The 17,359-nt window shown below is 49.6% G+C and overlaps 1 protein-coding gene across 7 annotated transcripts in view; it reads left to right on the top strand.

The window, feature by feature from the left end:
• Positions 1 to 17,359, top strand: part of TANC1 (tetratricopeptide repeat, ankyrin repeat and coiled-coil containing 1) — a 252,861-nt gene that overhangs the window by 222,267 nt on the left and 13,235 nt on the right. For all 7 annotated transcript variants that reach the window (XM_070799215.1, XM_070799225.1, XM_070799235.1 and 4 more), the window contains 3 exons: positions 825 to 1,010; positions 3,428 to 3,506; positions 16,675 to 16,808. In XM_070799215.1, coding sequence (XP_070655316.1) covers positions 825 to 1,010; positions 3,428 to 3,506; positions 16,675 to 16,808 — 399 coding nt within the window. The remainder of the gene's footprint in view (positions 1 to 824; positions 1,011 to 3,427; positions 3,507 to 16,674; positions 16,809 to 17,359) is intronic.

The following is a 17,359-nucleotide window of genomic DNA, read 5'->3' as shown; positions in this document are numbered from 1 at the left end:
TGAGGGCAGACAAAACCTGTTCTTCCCAACCCTGGTCACTTGGGTGCAGTATCCTTAATCTGTGGCAAGCTATGATTTGGGGGGCAGAACAGTTCTTTAGTCACTGAAACAGGAAAGCCAGCAAAAGGGAGGGATCTGGAAAACCCAGCTCTGAACAAGGAAGGGCAGGAAGGGACTCCAAGCGGCATTTTACTGGGGAAGGCAGGTGACCCAGGTCGTGCCAGCATGCCAAGTGTGGCCACAAAGCCAGGAAGGCTGGTCAGCCACAAAGGGGCAGTGACCAAGGGCTGCATACCCGTAATGGTCCAAGAGGCAGCAGATAAGACTTCATGCCCTGTCTAAGCCTGGGAGTCTTGGGCTGGGAGAGGACTTAGGGTCCAGCCTCACTTGTAAATTCTGAAGATGCTCTGCACCTCGACCCAGAGGCTCTGCCTACATAAGCCACCTGTATGATTCCATCCCCTCCTACAGAGCTCGCAGCTAGCCTCCGAATAAAGCCAGCCCACGGTCTGGAGGTGGAAATGGAGGGGCAGTGTGAGCAGGAATGAATCCACTAGGAAGGTTTAACAGGAGCACTTCCCTTCTTCCATGAACGGCATGAAGAGGATGCCTTGTGATCACTAGATCTACAGAGGGAACTCCAGGCCTGGAACAGTGCATCAGTTGCAATAATTCAGACAGAGACTCTCCAGAGAGACACACTGGGACACGAACCCTGTACATCTGCAGTGGGGTAGGGTTTGTTCACAGCACATGTGGGTCACTGTGACAAAGTGATGCTCAGCTGCGACCTTCCCCTGCTCCTGCCCCCGCTCCCCACCCAGGTGGACCACTTGGATAAGAAAGGCCAGTGCGCGCTGGTCCACAGCGCACTGAGGGGCCACGGCGACGTTCTCCGCTACCTCCTGACCTGCGAGTGGTCGTTGGGCCCGCCCCAGCCCGGCGCGCTGAGGAAGAGCCAAGCTTTGCAGCAGGCACTGACGGCGGCTGCCAGCATGGGCCACGGCTCGGTGAGTGGGGCCTTTCCCAGGGCATTCCCTGGGAAAACGGGAGCCGGGGGTCTGGGCCCTTCCCACTCACCTTCTTCCAAGTCACCTGCTTGTGATGCACTGAAGGAATGAAGGAAATGAGGGTTTCCAAACAGAGCCGTTGGTCTCACCACGTGTAAAGGTGTTCTGTGGTTACCACAGCCTTCCTGCGAGTGGAAGGAGCCCCTCCAGGGCACGCACTCTCTGCCCCGCCTTGCTGCTGCTTGTCTTCCCTCCTTGTTCTGTTTTTACCTTCTAGTCCTGCTCTCCTCTCCTTTTCCCGCTTTGATTCATCCTCTTGTCCTTGTGGTCTTTGAACAATAATCACATAGAATCCTAATTCTAAACTTGTTCTTGAGTATTCCAAGGATTTTTAAAAATAGAGGTGTTTAAAATAGAACAGGCTCTGGTAGCATGTAAGCATGCTTGTCATCTACGGTTCCTGCACTGAAGGAGAACTTCAGGCAGTAGTTACATCCAGCACTTACTTCTGGCCGGTGTCAGTATTCCTCGATTTGCAGATTTTGTAGTCATCTTCTGACCCGTGTGTCTGTGAAGTTAATAATATTTTACCCTTTTTCTTCTGTGTATTTCTCACTCTGTAGTGTCTTCAGGCAATTAGAGTTGCCAATGTTTCTAAGATTCTTCCCCACAATGACTTTGTACCAAAGTAAATGTGCCAAATGTAAATGTACCAAATGTAAAATGTAAATGTACCAAAGTAAATTTGGGTACAAAGCTGGCTGGCTGACTTTTACCATTTAAGACACTGGAGCAGATACACACATACACGAAGCTAGCTGGCTTATTGTTGGCATTTAGAATGTCAAAAATGCACATGTACACTATTTCAACCAAGACAATATATTGCAGCAAGTTGAATACAGAAGCGTATAAGAAAAAGAAGCTATCTTCTCTTAGGACAGACATAAAAGAAATTTATAGAACTGTATAACAATGCTAGTCAAGTTAACTATGTTTTAGTTTTGGAGAAAATACTCTTTTTCATAAAAAATGAACAAAGCGCACATTTCATAAAAATGTATTAAACATTACCAGATAGTGGGTTTATTTTTTTTTAGATTAAAAATACAAAGAAATATTTTTAAAGACCCGTTTACATAGACACAGAGGGAACATGTTAAATCGACATATTTGAATGTGGATGCTTTTCCTTTTTAAACTGTTCCCTAAATCTGCATGGGTCCAGAAGGTGAAAAATCATCTTAGGAAGGACAGCGAAGCCACATTGGATGTGACCTTGGTCTCAGGCTGTTGTGAAACTGGCTGTGAGGAGCCGTGGGAAAGCAGCTGCATAGCCAGCCACTGCTTCATGGCAGAGGACAGGGCTCCTTCACCACAGGCCTTGAGGGGCGTGTTAGTTTCCGCATGCTGTCGTAGTAAGTGACCGCAGGCTTCAGTGGCTTGAAGCAGCCTGTTCTGGAGGTCAGAAGGCTGAAATTTAGTTGGGTCAGGAAGCCGGTGTTTCTTTTGGAGGCTTCAGAGAAGAGTGTTTTCTCTTTTTTTCCTCTAGCTTCTAGAAGCCACCTCACTCCTTGGCTTAAGGCCCTGCCTCTGTCTTCAGAGTGTGCTTCCTGTCATCTCACCTCATCCTTCCCTTGGCCCTGGTTCCTCCTGTCCCTCTTATAAACAGCTGTGATCGTATCAAGTATGTATACAATATATGCTGTGATAATTCAGGATAATCATCCCATTTCAAGATTCGCAGTCACATCTACAAATCCCCTCTTCCCATGTAAGGTAACATTCACGGGTTTTCTGACTAGGATGTGGGGCCCTTATTGTGAGTGGATTGGGGAGCTGGAAGATGGCTGCCGGTGAGCAGGGTGGATGCTGGAGAGCAGGGTGGATCTGACGCTGGTTAAGGGCTCAGATACTTCTGGCTCCCTGCCCCCACCCCTGTGACCCACCCTGCTGTTTGACAGAGGGGAAAGAATAATGTGAGTGGAAAAAGCATTTGAAGCAGCATTATTTTATTGAAAGGTATATACATCACCTTATTTTCCTTCCTTGTGAAGAAAGGGATTCACCATCTTCTGGCGATTTATGCAGAAGCTGCACTCTGTATGATCTCCCCTGTCCTTTGTTGATGAGGCTGGCATATTTGGGTCATGTTGGAATTCATTAGAATTCTGAGTACCTAGTAATCCTGAACAGTGTTGCCGAAATTCACTTTTTTTTTTTCTTCTTCTTCTCAAAGTGAAAGTGTGAATAGCATACGAATTATGCTGGAAAACCATTTTCATTATATTCTCTCTCCTTGTGCAGCATGAGATAATCATGGTTAAAAAACAACACGTTCTCTCCTTTGATACACAGGATATAATAAGCGCATATGGCTTTGAAAACTCATTAAATCACCTTGCCACTTGTGACAGGTGCTCCAGTGCTTGCTGGAACTGGAAAAGGAACATGAAATAGACGTCAATGGCACCGACACGCTGTGGGGAGAAACAGGTAATTACGGTTCCCCTGCTTGTAGTTGGGGCCAAGTAGCTGCTTGATGTCCTCGCCGCCATTTTGGCCTAGTTGTCTTAAGAATGACATGGGATGCATCTGGGCCTATTGTTATCACAAAGCGTTTGAAGTTAAGAGCTTTTGAAACTTCGCAAATGATGAGTAAAACTTTTCTAGAAGCAAGTGCAATTTGAATCATTTTGAATTAGACCAGCAGTTCCTGTGCCTCTGATGAATGTCAGCTAGAAATACCCAGACAAGGCGGTGCTTTCCACCTCGCTGAGTGTTCTCATGTCCTGAGCAACCTGGTCGTCCTGTGACTGCACCGTGAGCAGCGCAGAATTTGCAGCCCAGTATTCAGCTGAATCCAAGGTGCTCAGCGAGGAAGGCTCTGGCCTGCCTTCTCCAGAGTAGGACTCAGTCCTCATGGAGCCTGCGCAACAGACTGAATACCAGCTACAGAGTCCATTTCCTTTGGTGTGGGGTGTGTGTATTGAACTGTAGTAAATCTTCAGGAAGATCTGAGTTGGCTACTTGTCAGGTTAATAATAATATAAATAAGGCTGCTTTGAAATTTTCCATTTGACTGAATTGGTTTTAGAAGTGTGAGACTTTATCAGTTGCTGTTTACCAAATGTAACCAATGGTGTTTAACATGCATTTCCAGGCTGTGTCCTGTGTATGACTTCAATGTCTCCTGCACAGATTTATCTCCAACTGCTTCTCAATTATTTCCTAACAAACCAAACGGTGGTGTGTAGAGTCCCTCAGCTAACTCATACTTAAGAAAAGCCTCAGAGAGTTTCTTGATGGGTAGCACAGGTGCTCGCCCCCCAACTCCCTCCCCACTGCCCTTTCTCCGCTGTCAACCCCCCAACCCAACTCCCCTGTAGATGCTGCCAGGCGCATGCATGGGGCTTATAGTGCTAGTTGTGGTGATGTGGGTGGTGGGCTGGCGGCAGGGGGGTGGTGGTAAAGGGCGAGAGTGGTGGCGTGTCCGCTAGGTTCAGGGAGAGTGCAGGACTCACAGACGGGTTTAGATTGTGCTTGGGGTCCATGTGTGTAGATGTAAATATTGGCTTTAATTCCTTATGGAGTCTTTTCCCCAGTCATTTCAACAGTATGGGCTACTCCATATTTGGTGAAAGTGTCCACCACTTCCTGTTGTGCTGTGGGCCTCAAGGTAGCCCACAGGCCAGCACATGGCTTTCTTTGCGCTTCTTCAGAGGGCCAGGTCCCTGTCCTCTGGGGCCTGGAGGCAGGGTCTTTGCCTCTTTGTCAAATGAGGTAAATAATCCTACTTTCTAGGGTCTGGTGAAGACTGAATGAGATGTGACAGTCTTGGCCAGGTGTTCCCTATGGTCAGAACCCCTGGGGCAGTTGGGCCTAGAAATTGCTTCATGAGGGTGTGTGACTTGACACACACACAGGTATGTGCTCAGGCTCAGTCCAGTAATTATGTCTGACTCCTTGTGACCCCATGGACTGTTGGCTGCCAGGCTCCTCTGTCCAAGGGATTCTCCAGGCAAGAATACTGGAGTGGGTTGCCATGCCCATCTCCAGGAGATCTTCCTGATCCAGGGATCAAACCCGCGTCTCTTGCGTCTCCTGCACTGGCAGGCAGATTCTTTACCACTGCGCCACCTGGGAAGGATAGGACACTCCTTTCCTAAACGTCCACCCAGGTGATTTCAGGGGCCCTGTGGCCTCGGGACAAATAGAGAATCACCGTAAGCAGCTGTCTAAGTGCCGGCCTCACAGGGACACTAATGAGAGGAGCCATGATGACGATGGGGGTCAGTGCCAGTACCTGTAACACCCCTCACTTAGCTCAATAAGAATCTCTGATCTTTAATATTAGAAGGGTGTTTTCTTTCTGGGCAAAAAAATCCAGAGAAGGCTTTCATTTGAGAGCTCTGTTTGTGTGGTCTGTTTTTTCTCGAGATGACCAGTCCTGAGTTTCAGTAAGCACCTTCCTTCCTTCCCTCTTGAGAATCTGCCAGGTCGTAGGCTAAAGAAGCATGGAAGAGAAACTACAGGCTCCCATCAGCCTCAGTGAAAGGATGACTAATGGTTCAGCTTCTGCCTTGCAAAGCCTTGTGTATAACCTTCAGACCACTCTGCAGCCTGAGAAGCAGGTCATAGCTTTCCTCTGCAGGCAGTAAACGTGAATTTCCTCAGCCGAGAGTGTGAGAGGCTTTGGGAAAAATTTAAACCAAGAGAAAGCTAAGCACTATTTCTCAGGCATAGAGGCCCCTGCTGTACTCTGTGGCTGCATGTCAGTAAAACCAGTCTTGCCTGCTCTGCATTTTTCTGTGTGATATTTTTCTCCTGTGTTCTTTCAGAAATGTCCACCCATGTCTGCCACTACAGACCGTCCTGATTTCCGGAGGAAATCAGGTTGTCAGTGGTTGTCAGAGGAGCACTTGGAAATCTTGCAAAGGAAGTTTTAGGTGAGGGAACATCTGCATATATGGGGCTTTGCATAGATGTGTACTGCCTTGCCCAGATTGTGAGGTCTGTGTTTGGGATTCAGCCACACAGGGTCCACATTACCTGACCTCAAATGCCTCCTGGAAGAGACGGCCCCAGTGATGACAGCCTGAGTCGATGGGGCAGCTCGCGGTCCTTGTTCTCAGCAAGCAGTGACCTGGTGGTCCCCCAGCCTGGGTGGGTTGCATGCTCTGTGCGCTGCTTCTAATTGCTAAAGACTCGCAGAATGAAAGCAGTTGCTCTCCTTCCTGGTTTGATCCTCATTCCTGGGTGTAGTCAATGGTGCTTTGTGCCTAAATCACTCTAGAATGGAACTTCTCTGTCTCCGGCCGCAGCTTGAGGGTAGGATCCCAAGAGTTCATTCAAGTCTATGCAGTGTAGATTAGCTATGAACAACTTGGATTTAAAATACCAGCTGATGGGGTTCCTGCAGGGCCTCCATGGTCTGTTCTTGGCTCGCCTGCCCAGCTTTGATGGTGTCCATGCAGCGCTATGCCGCCCTTGGAGCTCAGCTACCTGTATCTCTCCTGGTTTTGGAGAGCAGAGAGCCTGATTTGTGTAAGTTTCCCTTTCCACCAGCCTCTGGAGCCCTTTGCTTTTTATGTCTGTTTGGTCTGTTTGGTTTTTAGATCCAGCCCTTCAAAATCAGTCCTGTAGCTCTTCAGCACTTTCCCTTGTTCTCACGCAAATAAAGAGTGTGACACTCACTCCAGTGGAAGAAGAGTGAGGAGAAAGCTTGGAGCTCCTGGAGTGGGCTTGGGGTACGTCTCCACCCAGCAGCTCTGCCTGTGTGGCTGCCGAGGCCACCTGCCCGTTCACACAAACAGCCTTGTTCAAACAGCCTTGATCCTGTAGTTGCTGGGCAGCCTGAACCATGACAAGAACCCATCAGATGCTCAAGTTGTCTGCTTCAGGCATTCCACAGTCATGACAAACAAGTGCTGGCTCCCACGAAGTCTTGTCCTAAGTGAGTTACTGTTCCCTTATCAGTGTTCGATGGGAATCAGCCTGATGAAATGATCAGAAATGCTTAACTGGTGACCTCATGCTGCTGTGAATTGTCAGAGCAACTGTGCTCCCAAACTCCAGGCCTCTCTCAAGTCTGTGAGCCTGCTGTCTGTCTCTAGTCAGAACCTCTTGCTCTTTAGGGGAATAGAAACGCTTTTATTTCAGCGAATACGCCTGTTTTGTAAGCAAAGCGTTCCCAGCCCTGACTCCTTGGGGTCACGTTACAGTTCCCTGCTTAGTACTTACTGCTTATAAATTTGACTGTTGATGTTGCTTATCTGATGAAAGCTTATTGTGCCTACATTATGGGTTTCAGGAGGGCAGAACTCTCCAAGTCTCCTGTGCTCTTCTTTCTATAATCACTGTGTCTGGTCTCATGTTGTCCTGTAGAACTTTCTGTGATGATGGAAATGCTTGCCTTGCTATCTGTACGTCCAGCCTGGTAGCCACTAGCCACTGGTCTTGTCTGGTGCTGGGTACATAGCTGTTGACTGAGCGGACAGGTGGGTTTAAAGAAAACAAAGTAACTTTTAGGGTAGGTAACACTCACCTTGCAGAATAATTTGGGAGAAGCTGTGTTGTTGGAGGGAAGAGGTCAGGAGCCCATTGCTCACTGGGACCGTGTCCTCTGTGTCTTCTTGTCTGTCATAGCGCAGGTCACGTGCTGCTGGACTCCGGGCTGGCTTAGAAGCCCTCGACCCAGTCATCTATGTGGCTGGGTGCTGTACTGCATCTTTTGAAACACCGAGCTGTTAGCAACTACCCACGGCATGGACATGACCGACAGGCCAAGATGGCCAGTGCCAGCCCCATCTTTGTGTGCATAAATCTCCCTCCCCACACCGCCAGCCCGACTGCCAGCCCCCATGTGCCGTGCCCTGTGGTCCCTTGGAAATCCTTCTCACTGCTCCTAGTTGGTAGCAGCAGGCTTGGAGCCCTGGCTTCACACATGGGTAGGACGCCATCCCGCCCGTTAGCCACCCGCTCCCAAGGACTGCCCTTCCCTAAGTTCTGAACTGAGATGCCTGTCAGAGGTCGTTAGATGTCTCACTGAATGTTTCATGTCAAGTATTCTTTCGTGTTGTTCATGCTTTTTTAGTTGGTAAATACTTTCCAAAGAAACTTAATCGTTGTAAATATTGTTTTTATTGCTAAAGCTGTTAAGAGCAACGTATTTTCCTCAGTTTCCAAGAAGGGTCGAATTTTCTCCCCAGCAAATCAAATGGGATTTTTAGCTGCATAACCTTCATTATCATCGTTTGTGGAGGCAGTTTAGTCCAGCATGTATGCAAGTCATGGGTCACTCTTCTCTAATTCTGCGTGGAATTCTAGATGGGACTTGAGTCTCAGCACAGCCCCTCAGCTGGGTGTGGGACGTTTCCAGACCAGTTTGGGGGGAGGGTCCTCACACCTGTTTCCTTGTGGGACCAGGAAGCCAGAATATGAGTTGTATTTCATCTTTGCTGTTTTAAAAGTTTCTCTCTTTTCTCTTGTCTCCATTCAGCTGCTTCAGTTTCCACTCTGGGACTCTGCCTGTCCTTCTGGGGGGGCGGGGGGTGAGGTGTCCTTCAGCTCTCACTGCAGGGACCGTGGACGGCTGAGCTGATCACACCCAAAGCCACCCCAGAACTCTGTACGTGCACATCAGGCAATAGGATGCCTGGTGGTTGATTTAAAAGAACCCTCTGTTCTTTCAGATTTTACCTTAGGTTTTTTTTAGACAGAGTAGGGCTTTTATTTGTTAAGAATTTAAAGGAAATTTGAGACATCTGGGTTGAGTTTGGCCTTCACACCGGTTAGGGGCCTCTCAAGGCAGGATCCAGGTGAGAGACTAGAAAGAAAAGAACTGGTCTCTTGCTTGTTGGGACATGTGGAGGATTTACCTGAAGGAATTTGCTTTGTAGAGACAAGCAAGTGACTTCTGTTGTATAGTTTTTGGAGGTCCCGGGGAGGTCTCATCAGTACTGCTGGGAAGTCCTTGTTCAGGCATTCCTTCCTCTGCTAGGGTTTGCTTTAGAAAAGAGCAGTAAGATGGGTGGAAATCCAGATTTCTGTCCATTCTGAACAAGGTAGAAGTTTTGGCTGTCCTAAGCATAAAAGCATGAAAGAGGGGGTAACCCAGGACCTTAGAGAGTGTGAGAGAGGGGATAACCTAGAAGGGAGGTGATCTAACATTCTGGATGGAGGGGGCAACCCAGGCCCTAGGAAGGGAGGGGAAGGTGGGTAACCCAGAACCCTGGAAAGGATGGGAGGGGATAACTCAGGACCCTAAAGGGAGGGAAATGGGGGGGGTGGGTAACCCAGGACTATGAGAGGGGAGGAACAGAGTGGACTAATGTAGGCACTGGAGGAGGGGGTAGCTCAGGCTCTGGAAGGAGCTGAAGATGGGCATGGGGTCACTCTAACAATAGAGGGGATTGGGGTGAGAAGGAGAGGGACGGGGTGCGTCCACAGACTTCCCCTTTCTGCCCTAGAAGACACCCGGGGCTTGCCCCTGACATGGGGACCTGTCCTCTGCTGAGAGGACAGCAGGAATCCACTGACTGTGTGTCCTGGTCCTGCAGGGCAGGTGAGGGGCAAGGAGGGCGCCCGTGGAGGCCCACAGGGGCATCTTGGCTGCATATGGACTGGTGGCTTGACCGCTTACCAAGACCCGTGCCCCACCTCCATTGTGCTGCTTTTGCTGTGCACAGAGGCTTTGTTGTAGTGAGTGCCTTCCTTTTGATTAAAAAACACAGCCTGGGCTTCCAACATAAAGACATGCACTCATATGCATTTTGGTAGCTTAGAGCATCTTTACTCACAAACATGGCTGCTTGTTGTTTTGGACATTCCCTCCTAGCTCAGGAGGTTCACCTGCTCTCCTGTTGAAAGTCACCTTGATTGTTTAAAATTATTGTTGAAATATATTTGGATTCTTTCTGTTTTTGAGGCTGGGCACTAGTAGTAAAGAATCTGCCTGCCAGTGCGGGAGATGCAAGAGACACAGTCTTGATCCCTGGGTCTGGAAGAGGAGAAGGAAATGGCCACCCACTCCCGTATTTATGCCTGGGAAACCCCATGGACAGAGGAGCCTAGTGGGCTACAGACTGTGGGGTCTCAAAGAGTCAGATGCAACTGAGCACGCACACACTTGTGTAGTATGGTTTTGTCAGAAGGCCCCCCTTTTGCATTGATCCCTCATGTGGGGTCCTGCATTTAACTCTGCTCTCCTCGGCTCACATGTATCCCTTCGAGGAGAGGAGGGAACAGCACAATGTACATGCTTTAAATAATGCGGTGTGTAAGAGGATCTACCCAAAATGTGAGCATTCTCAGCACGCTTTAGAAGTGACAGCTGGTCAGAGCTGCAGTCTTCTGATAGATTTTTGGCACAAAGTCTGTATGGAACGTGATTTATGTCATCCCATATTTTAGGAAATTGTTTTTAAACTGAATTTGTGTTATTTATAGCACACATTATCCCTCAAAGGACTTGAAGAGGCTTCTTTGAAATAAAATATATAAGAAAAGGAAAAAAAGGTCAGAAACAGGACACGAGGAACAGCGTGGATATTTCTGCCGTAATGTCCTGTGTGCTTGCCAGGTTGAACTACTGTTTTGGCCTTAGGATGCCTTTTGACCAGAGTGAGAAGGGAGCACACTCATTAAGGATTATTCTTACTGTCTGTGGGAGGAAGCTTAACAATTCTTCAGGAGAAGAAAAGTATTTTCTGGTACCCTTGTTCTAGAACAACATTCTTAGTCTGATTGATTGAATATTTTTTAAAAGAGATTCTTTAGGGGCCAAAGTGTGAGAGTTAAGAACTCAGACTCCAGCTGGACTCGCTGGCATCACATGCTTTCGTGCCTTCCACTAGCTGTGTGGCCTTAGGTGAGTTGTTTTAACTTCTCTGGGCCATATTTTCCACATCAGTAAAACCAGGATGAGTGGTACTTGTCTCATAGAAGTTAGCTGTGTATTAAATAAATTGGTGGATTTGAAGGACCATCAAGTGTCCTGTAGGAAGTACTTCACAAATATCAGAGTATATTATTAAAATGTCAGAATCTTCTTATTTTCCTCCTGAGAGGAGATGAGCTCAAGGTCCTTCTAACTCTGCCATCTTGTCTGGTAATCTCACATTGCACTGTTTTCTTATCCTTTTTTAAAAGTTCTAAAAACCTAGGTTCCTTAGAATCACAAAGCGCATCGTCGCAAGAGACTATAAGGGACAAAGAAGTTTGGTCACACGTGAAGTCCCGTAGCAGTTGCATATTTTATTTCTTTCAAACAATTCCTTGGCAACTTGAGGTTCGTGTTTAATCTGTGTACAGAGACGGACGGCGTGTTTTCACTCTAGAACTGGTCGCACATCAGGAGTGTCTGGGTTCCTCCCATCTGGCTCCTGTCTTGCTTTATAAATAGTTCACTGGGAAATGGGCTGATGCAGCGGGGGAGGCAACATTTTCACGTGCCGCTGGGTTGCTGCCTGTTGCCTTGTAACAGAGGTTCCCTCTCCTTGACCCCACTGAGGCCTGCAGCTTCAGGCCCTCCTGGGAGACTTGTGCCACATGCTGACCATAAGGAAGGGGCAGAACAATGAGGAAGGTGTTCCAAACAGCCACTTGTGTGCTTCAGGGAGCGTGTGGGCAGGACTGGCTTCCCGTTCGTAAGGTCACCCTCCAGCATGGGCGTCCGCCAAGGCCAGGGGTGCCGGGCGCTCCTGGGAGTCGGTCTCCCAGAGCAATGGCATTTTCCGGTCAGAGCAGTCTTCATTGTGTATCGTTTTATCCTTTGCATTGTTGAGGGTTCAGGTCTTTGTGGAGATGAAGAATTTATAGCTGTTGGGAAGTTTATTCTTTTCATGGAAGCTTCCCCCTCCCTCAGCCAGGAAGGAAATGCCTCACAGAACAAGGCTATGAGCTTGGGTTTTTTATAAATGCAGTCTGTAGAAGGTGGAGGAGCGGGTGTCCCCTGGCTTTCCGGGAGGGGTCAGAGCGCTACTTGTGTTCAGTCAGGGGCCTTTGGGACCAGCCTGTCCGAGTGGCAGCCCTGCCCGGACCCACAGGGACAGCAAAGCGAAACACAGGCTGAGTGACCTCTGCGGTAGCAACTTCTCCAGAGGCCAGTTATTAGAAAGTGCAGGGGGAGGGGCTGCCACTCCCAAAGAGGTTTAAAAAACTGTGAAATCCCAAGTTATTTTTCTGAGCGTCGTAGTCTAGATAAGAGAGCTGAGAGATTCCCAGCGTTCCATGATGCCTTTCACCTTCGTTCTCCCAGCCGAGGCTCCAGCTTCACTGCCTTTGTCACGGCTAATGGTCTCCATCTTGGTCGCAACCCTGCTGCTTACCGCAGTTCATTTTCCATTCATTTTTCTGAGAGATGGGAAAAACCAGTATGTTAGGAAATAAAGTGCACCGGTAAGCACAAGCACAGAAGCCAAGCTGAGCCCCCTGGCCCGCCTCCGTCCCTCTTGGGGCCGTCTCAGCCGGCAGGAAGTGCTTCTGTGGCTGCAGCTGGCTCCTGTGCTCAGCTCGCGCCTGGCAGGGCGGCCTGGGTCATCAGTGTATGAGGTAAGAGAAGGTCAGTGTCCAGAAGCAGGGAACTGCCTGTGTGTGCTCCGACCTGTCACCCGTCTAAGGACAGAAGCGTGTCGGGGCGACAGTCGTCGTTGAAACCCCTAGGCCTGTTAAGCCACACATCCCTGTGTGTGTGAGAGAGAGAGACAGACCTGGCGTAAAATGTCATAAACAGCCCTGTTTATGGAATGACTATGTTCCAGGCGAGTTGACAGTTGAGTTTTTGTAAATCGCGTCTTTGCCCAGAGAACTTTAGTTCGTATAAGATTCCTGCAAACGATCCATTTATGCAAGAATCATCTCTCCCTGATGTTTTTCAGTGAAGGTTTCGTATTGCTGAGTGTGAATTGGGTTTTCTTAAAATGAACATCTGCCACGACAAATCTCCCCATGCTCTGAAGACAGAAGACTATATTCCTGCGGAAAAATTTTAGTCAGAAAATGATCTATGCCTTCATGGGAATTTAGCTACAAAAATGCCATCTTGTTGAGGATTTTGCTAGTAGGAGAAATGATGTTCAGTGTGGGTCTTGAGAAGTGCCGTGAGCTCACACTGATATTTAGAGCCCGCCGCCTTTTCATACCAAGTCCTTTTCCTCCTTCCTCGTCAAATTCCCTTGGCCAGAAGCCAAGGCCTTGCCACACCATCAGGTGCTTTCTCTCCTGTCCTGCTCCCTCCCCCTTCTTCTCTGGCCAGGCCGAGTGCAGTGACCCTTGTCAGAGGCTGGTGGTCAGCCTGCAGGACAGCGTTCTTCCAGCAGAATAGCTGGGATTCCTGGGCAGAACTCTGCTGTGGTTTTGTTTGTTTAAGCATGTGGTTCACTGCCTTCAGTCTCCCTTGTTTCCGAATATGGTATCCTCACATCCTTGTGGCTGGTGGAACTTGAGATGCCCGCCCCCTCCACCAGCCTCAGGGGTCCTGATGACACCAAAGATTGAATCTGAGTTGAAAAGGGGAAACACAGGTCCCGCTGTTTGGGGTGTCATTTGAAAGTGAGAGCCTGGTTAAGAATTTGTGATCCCTGTTAGGCCAACTTTGTGGGACTCCAGCCTGTGCTGAGAGGCATTTTCCCATCTCAAAGGCAGGCTGATCACCGGAAGTGCAGCCAGTCCAGCTGGAAGGGAAGACAAGGGAATCCAGCCCGGTCTCCAGCGGCAGTCTTCTCCGACTTCAGCTGCTCTAACTCCTGGCTCTTCTGGCGCCTTCCTCAAACACAGGGTCCTATTTTTAGTGCTGGGCTGTCATTTTTGATGTGCTGTTGTTGCCAAAAAAAAAAAAAAATCAGTGGCAGCTGCAAAAGAAATCTTGGTGTAAAGGCCCCGTTTATAATGCAGATAGAACTTGTTTACCAAATAAGAGAGACTGGAATGTCACGGTGGATCAGCTGCGCATCAGATGGAAGAGCCTTGAGTTTGTTCCTTCCATGCCGTCCTGCCCACATCTGGCCACGTGCAGCGCGGGTGCCTGCTTTGTGCCATAGTCAGCTCCCTGCAGAGGAGGGGCTCCCTAACTGCAGGGAGGTCTCCGAGGAGTCGCAGGCCCAGGTAGTAACTCACATCCTCCGTGTCACCAGCCAGCCCCGGGTGTTCAGATCCGTCTGAACCTAAACCAGTATATATATATTATACCTGCTGCTGCTGCTGCTACTAAGTCGCTTCAGTCGTGTCCGACTCTGTGCCACCCCAGAGACGGCAGCCCACCGGGCTCCCCCGTCCCTGGTATTCTCCAGGCAAGAACACTGGAGTGGGTTGCCATTTCCTTCTCCCAATGCATGAAAATGAAAAGTGAAAGTGAAGTCGCTCAGTCGAGTCCAGCTCTTGGCGACCCCATGGACTGCCGCCTACCAGGCTCCTCTGTCCATGGGATTTTCCAGGCAAGAGTACTGGAGTGGGTTGCCATTGCCTTCTCTAATATATATACCTAAACCAGTATAAATACTAGTCTGTTTACAGTATTTATATTTAATTTATTTATAAACTTAGACGTGTGACGGGTGGTGATGAGCCCGTTGGTATAACACAGGTTGGAATGGCACCTGGGGTCAAGACCCTTGGTAGCTTCCACTTCATCCATCCGTGGTTTGTTCTGGTTTTCCCCATCTTCAGAAAACTGGTAAAGCAGACAGGATTTCTTTGTCCCTCTAAGGGAGATGGGGCCCCTATGTCACATTTATGTCCTTTGCTGTATGTGTTCCTGGGAGTTAAGCCATGGCCAGGCTAAGACAGTTGGAGTAGGAATACTGTCTGTCCTAAGAGGTGTCTGGAGAGGACGCACGGACCCTGCACTGCTGAGCCCCCAGTTCCCCACTTCAGCTGTCTGGGTGCTGGGGGACCCCTGGCTTCACAGGGGAGCTGGGCCCCGCCCTCTTGGAAAGGGGGCAGCTGGGGCCTGTCCTGCAACTGCCCAGGAGCGCTCAGTTCCAAACTGTTACCCTGTTTTGTTTTATTCCTCGGAATCAGTGTTAAATCTGGGAGACTGACCCATTGCACTGCACTGCGCTGTGTAGCGTTTATTGTGGTTGCTGTATAGTGTTACCACCGTGATCTGTTGATGGTCCACGCCAGCTGGGCTGCTGCAGCTCAGGGCTGTGACGAGTGCACATCTCTCTGTGCTCCATAGGCACCTCCGCTCCGGGGCACCTCCAGGCTAAACATCCTGTGTTCCAGGGGCACCTCCGGGTGCATGTCTGCACCTGGGTTGCTGGGTGGAGGGATGTGAACGTCTTCAGCCAGCACTGGGTCTCGTTTTTGCGGTTGCTTGGACTACTAGTGAGGTTGGGCGCTTTTCATGAGTTACTGGCCTTTGGTCTTCACCTTTTGTGAACGGCCTATTTCTGTGTTTTCCCAGTTTTTATACTGAGGCATCTGACTGATTTGTAGGAATGCCAGGAGTTTGTAGGGGTGAGGCTGTATTTAAAGAAGAATTGCCCCAGGACTAGAGCTGCAGCGTCAGGCTCGAGCTTCTCCTTCCTTCTCTGCATTGGAGACAGCTTTCCTGCCGTGTCTCTTTCCCACCCTCACGCCTTCCTGTCCTCTGCCGAAGAGCGTCGTCCTGGCCAGGGGGACAACCACAACCTCCCACTGTCCTTCCCTCTAGACAGTGGTTCACATGCCATAGCTGAAGTCTCCTCTTCTAACTGAACCCCTTTTCTACTCATAATCCACCCCCTCCCCCCGCCATTAGGTGTCATGACCTGGGAGTGGAGAGGAGCAGCAGCTGCCATGAGGTGGTCCTGAGGGTTCCTGCCCTGTATTCTTGCCCTTCACATAGTTCCTGCTTTGTCCTTGGCTGCCTCCCTGCAGAGAGTCCCCTGCCAGCAGCAGCTGCCTGCCTCAGGGCCAAACTGGGCTGTTCGCCTGGGCACACAAATCCCTCCACAGTCTGCTCGTCCTTTTTTTTTTTTTGCTTTCTCAACATCCTTAGTCCAGGATCTGGACTTGTTACAGAGATTCTAAGCTCCATGCAGGCAGGGATGATATGATACACTCTCACTGTCTCAGTATTTATTAGTTCTTTTGGACTGAAATGTATGACTTTAAGGGAAGAAGAGAGGCTGGACAGTAATACTGATCTCTGTGTTTGTGTTGCCCCATACTGTTGTTGTCTCATACTGTGAAAAAAAATGACAATAAAACACACGCTTTGTGGCTCCTGAATCTGCATTTGGGTGGGGCTTGTAGAGAAGGTTCTCATAGATGGCGCTGCCGTGATAGAGTGGCTTGGTGGAGTCTGGGGCTCCATTTCCAGTATGGCACACGCATGTGGTGGCCGGGGTTGCTGGCTCTGTACTGGGACGTCAGCCACATACAGCTTCTCCCAGGGGCCTCATCTCAAGAGTGCTTGGGCTTCCTCACAGCATGGCATCTGGTTCCAAGGTGTGTTCCAAGGAATTGAAAGCTGCCCTCAGGGCCTGGGCCCACACACTGGTGCAGCATCATTTCTGCTGTATTCTGTTGGTCTGAGGTGTCACAGAGCCCACCCAGATTCAGTGGGGGCAAAGTGCGTGGTCCCCTTCCTCTCAGTGGGAGGGGTGTCAGAGGATCTGTGGCCTCCTTTGGCTACCACCCTGTGGCCATCATGCTAACAGTCTCCTCCTCCCTGTAGCCCTCACGGCCGCTGCTGGACGAGGCAAGCTGGAGGTCTGTGAGCTGCTGTTGGAGCGTGGAGCTGCCGTGTCTCGGACTAACAGGAGAGGGGTCCCTCCATTGTTCTGCGCGGCACGCCAGGGGCATTGGCAGGTACCCAGGGGACCCCGGAGGCTTCAGAAACAGTGGTTGGGAAAAGTGCCCATCGCCGCTGCTGGACCCCATCTTTCTCACATTCTTGGCTTCTGCTTGTATGGGGAGTCCTGCAGCATCAGGGCGGACATCTGACCGGCTGGCATAGTCAGCCGTGTGGGCTGGTAACCAGGTCAGAGACCCATAGCCACTTCCTTTTAACTGAGGAAGGGAGTGGAGCTGGTGAAGCCCATCATGTCATCAGGAGATTTGCTGTAACAGAGTTGTTGTCACACCAGGATGACCCATTTGTCCAGCGCACTTGGGAGAGGAGTGGTCCTGCTGTGCTCTTTGGGAAATGAAGTGTCTCCCTCTGGTCCTGCACTGTGACTCAGGCTGCTTTCTTTTACTGGGAGTGATGTGCTGCTGCTCGTAATTAAGGGATCCCTGAGAGCAGCGGTTTAGTCTTGCATTCCTTCATTTTGTAAACACTGACCATGTATCTACCGCATGCCTGGCACCAGGTTACACACAGCTGCATAAAAACAAACAGCTCTCACCACATCCTTTAT

This window comes from Bos indicus, chromosome 2, assembly GCF_029378745.1.
Source record: "Bos indicus isolate NIAB-ARS_2022 breed Sahiwal x Tharparkar chromosome 2, NIAB-ARS_B.indTharparkar_mat_pri_1.0, whole genome shotgun sequence".
Classification (NCBI taxonomy): Eukaryota; Metazoa; Chordata; class Mammalia; order Artiodactyla; family Bovidae; genus Bos; species Bos indicus.
This window is presented reverse-complemented; position numbering and strand designations above follow the sequence as displayed.